This window comes from Stegodyphus dumicola, chromosome 1, assembly GCF_044657685.1.
Source record: "Stegodyphus dumicola isolate Sdum_Otavi_A_Nest chromosome 1, ASM4465768v1".
In the NCBI taxonomy this organism is placed as follows: Eukaryota; Metazoa; Arthropoda; class Arachnida; order Araneae; family Eresidae; genus Stegodyphus; species Stegodyphus dumicola.
In genome coordinates this window covers 192,994,597-192,997,058 of record NC_140768.1, presented here as the reverse complement: position 1 = coordinate 192,997,058, position 2,462 = coordinate 192,994,597, and the positions used below count along the sequence as shown (strand labels likewise).

General features: G+C 38.1%; 1 protein-coding gene across 1 annotated transcript; it reads right to left on the bottom strand.

Annotated features, from left to right (window-relative positions):
* Nucleotides 1–1,097: 1,097 nt before the first annotated feature.
* LOC146999429 (uncharacterized) lies at nucleotides 1,098–1,861 on the bottom strand. Its single transcript, XM_085826364.1, has one exon. The coding sequence runs from the start codon at nucleotides 1,859–1,861 to the stop codon at nucleotides 1,199–1,201; it is 663 nt and encodes a 220-aa protein (XP_085682490.1). The 3' UTR covers nucleotides 1,098–1,198.
* Nucleotides 1,862–2,462: the final 601 nt, after the last annotated feature.

Here is a 2,462-nt window from a genome sequence, read left to right as displayed (position 1 = left end):
CAAATTTAAAATACACAAACGATATGTTAAACATTGCACATAAATAAAGTTACATTATTCCTCGACATCACGCACAACCTCGTTTTCCCTTTTACACAACGATCAGTATTCCCTCGAAAAACATCAAAGAATTCCACAAACTCGGTGTCCATGTGCTCATTTATCTATTTTCACTTGAAGAAAAATCAGAGAATTGCTCAAACTCGGCATTGCGCACCACATTGGCTTTGCCCATGTGCACAAACTCGGCATTGCGCACCACATTGGCTTTGCCCATGTGCACAAACTCGGCATTGCGCACCACATTGGCTTTACCCATGTGCACATCGATCTATTTTCACTTAAAAAAACATCCCAGAGTTGCACAAACTCGGCATTGCGCACCACATTGGCTTTGCCCATGTGCACATCGATCTATTTTCACTTAAAAAACATCCCAGAGTTGCACAAACTCGGCATTGCGCACCACATTGGCTTTGCCCATGTGCACATTGATCTATTTTCACTTAAAAAAACATCCCAGAATTGCACAAACTCGGCATTGCGCACCACATTGGGTTTGCCCATGTGCACATCGATCTATTTTCACTTAAAAAAACATTCCAGAATTGCACAAACTCGGCATTGCGCACCACATTGGCTTTGCCCATGCTCACATCGATCTATTTTCACTTAAAAAAAATCCCAGAATTGCACAAACTCGGCATTGCGCACCACATTGGCTTTGCCCATGTGCACATCGACCTATTTTCACTTAAAAAAAGTCACAGAATTGCACAAACTCGGCATTGCGCAGCACCACATTGGCTTTGCCCATGTGCACATCGATCTATTTTCACTTAAAAAAACATCCCAGAATTGCACAAACTCGGCATCGCGCACAACCTCGGCATTGCGCACCACATTGGCTTTGCCCATGTGAACATCGATCTATTTTACTTAAAAAAATCAGACATTAAATAAATTCTCCATTGCTCATATACTCAGAAATTTACTTTCACTTTAAGAAATCAGAGAATTGCAGAAACTCGCGCGGAACCAACTCCATTGATTCGAGTTGCAAAAAATGTGTCCAGAAAAATTATACAAAACAAAAATAAAGCTGCCAGAATAATGCAACTATCAAACATCCAAACTGCCATATTAGAAAAGCACCCAATATTTTACTTAAGTCAATAATAATAAATGAAATTTACCTTCAGTCCTCTCCTTTTGCAGAATATATGGCTGTGATCTCACTGAGAAATATACGCATCAGTTGGCTGGCGTCAGATTTCTTGTGTTTCCTTCTCCAAATATATTCCGCAAGATAGGAATCAAACTGTCCTTTTGCCTTACTAGAGCCACGGAAACTTCTTTTGATTGCCGCCCAAGTTCCTTCAATACTATTGGTATGCGCACCTGTTTCTGGATCTTTAAAACTCAAGCTATGATTGACTTTCAGGTGCGCATACCCTTCGAACTCGAGACAGTCGTACGCTTTCCAACAATCGGATATAATAATCGATCCTGGTAGAACATTCTCTTTAATGATTTCTAGCAATGTTTCGGCACCTCTGTTTTCAACAACTCTAAAGACGCATTTATCTGTTCCTCTCTCAACCAAACCAAAAACCCATTTTCCTTCGACTCTTTTCCCTCTATGATACTTTTGCTTGCCAAACTTGCTTTCGTCGATTTCGACAATGACACCTTCCCCACCCAACTTAACATTCTCCTTCAAACATAACTCCATGCATACTTCTCTACAAAAACTTTTCCAATCTGTCACTGTATTTTTAGCAATACGTAATTCCGTTCGTATAAAATCATTCCCGCACTTACCCAACCACCTATAGGTAACTTGCAAAACATCACACATGCTCAATTTACTCTTCGCAAGCCAGGAGTTCTTTCGAACTGACCTTGAAATTTGATGCCTACATTCGCCTCCAGTAACTTTGCACATCCACTCAAAACCGTCTATACGGTTTTTTCGCTCTACTAGTTTCATATTTGTTCCACAAATCGGGCAATTATACGATATTGCAATCAAACCTTTCTCCATACACCACTCAATTACGCATTTTTAATCTCTTCGCTCCAACTGATAAAAGAAATCCAGATTCAGATACTCATCCATTCTGCAGTAAGCACCGAATTAGACACACTCATGAATAATCAAAACATTCTTTAATCAAAAGAATTCTTTTCTGTATTTTCAGGAGTTACGGTTATAATTTTTAATTCATGTATTCAATATTTTCAATCGTTTGCTAATGATCATTTTCAATCGTTTGGTATCTTAATAATACATTTGTGAGAGATAATTCGTTGCGTTAAATGCTAACAATACCACAAAACACACAAAAGTAGATTTATAATTTAAAAAATCTCGCACATAACATTTTAAACCTATCATTTCAAATCAGTTAAAATATAATTTAAGTTTTCTTTAAATACGAAGCTATAGCATACTTATA

What these genes read in the sequence shown, in the direction of transcription:
- LOC146999429 (XM_085826364.1), bottom strand. Translation starts at nt 1,861, where the DNA reads ATGTGTGATGTTTTGCAAGTTACCTATAGGTGGTTGGGTAAGTGCGGG.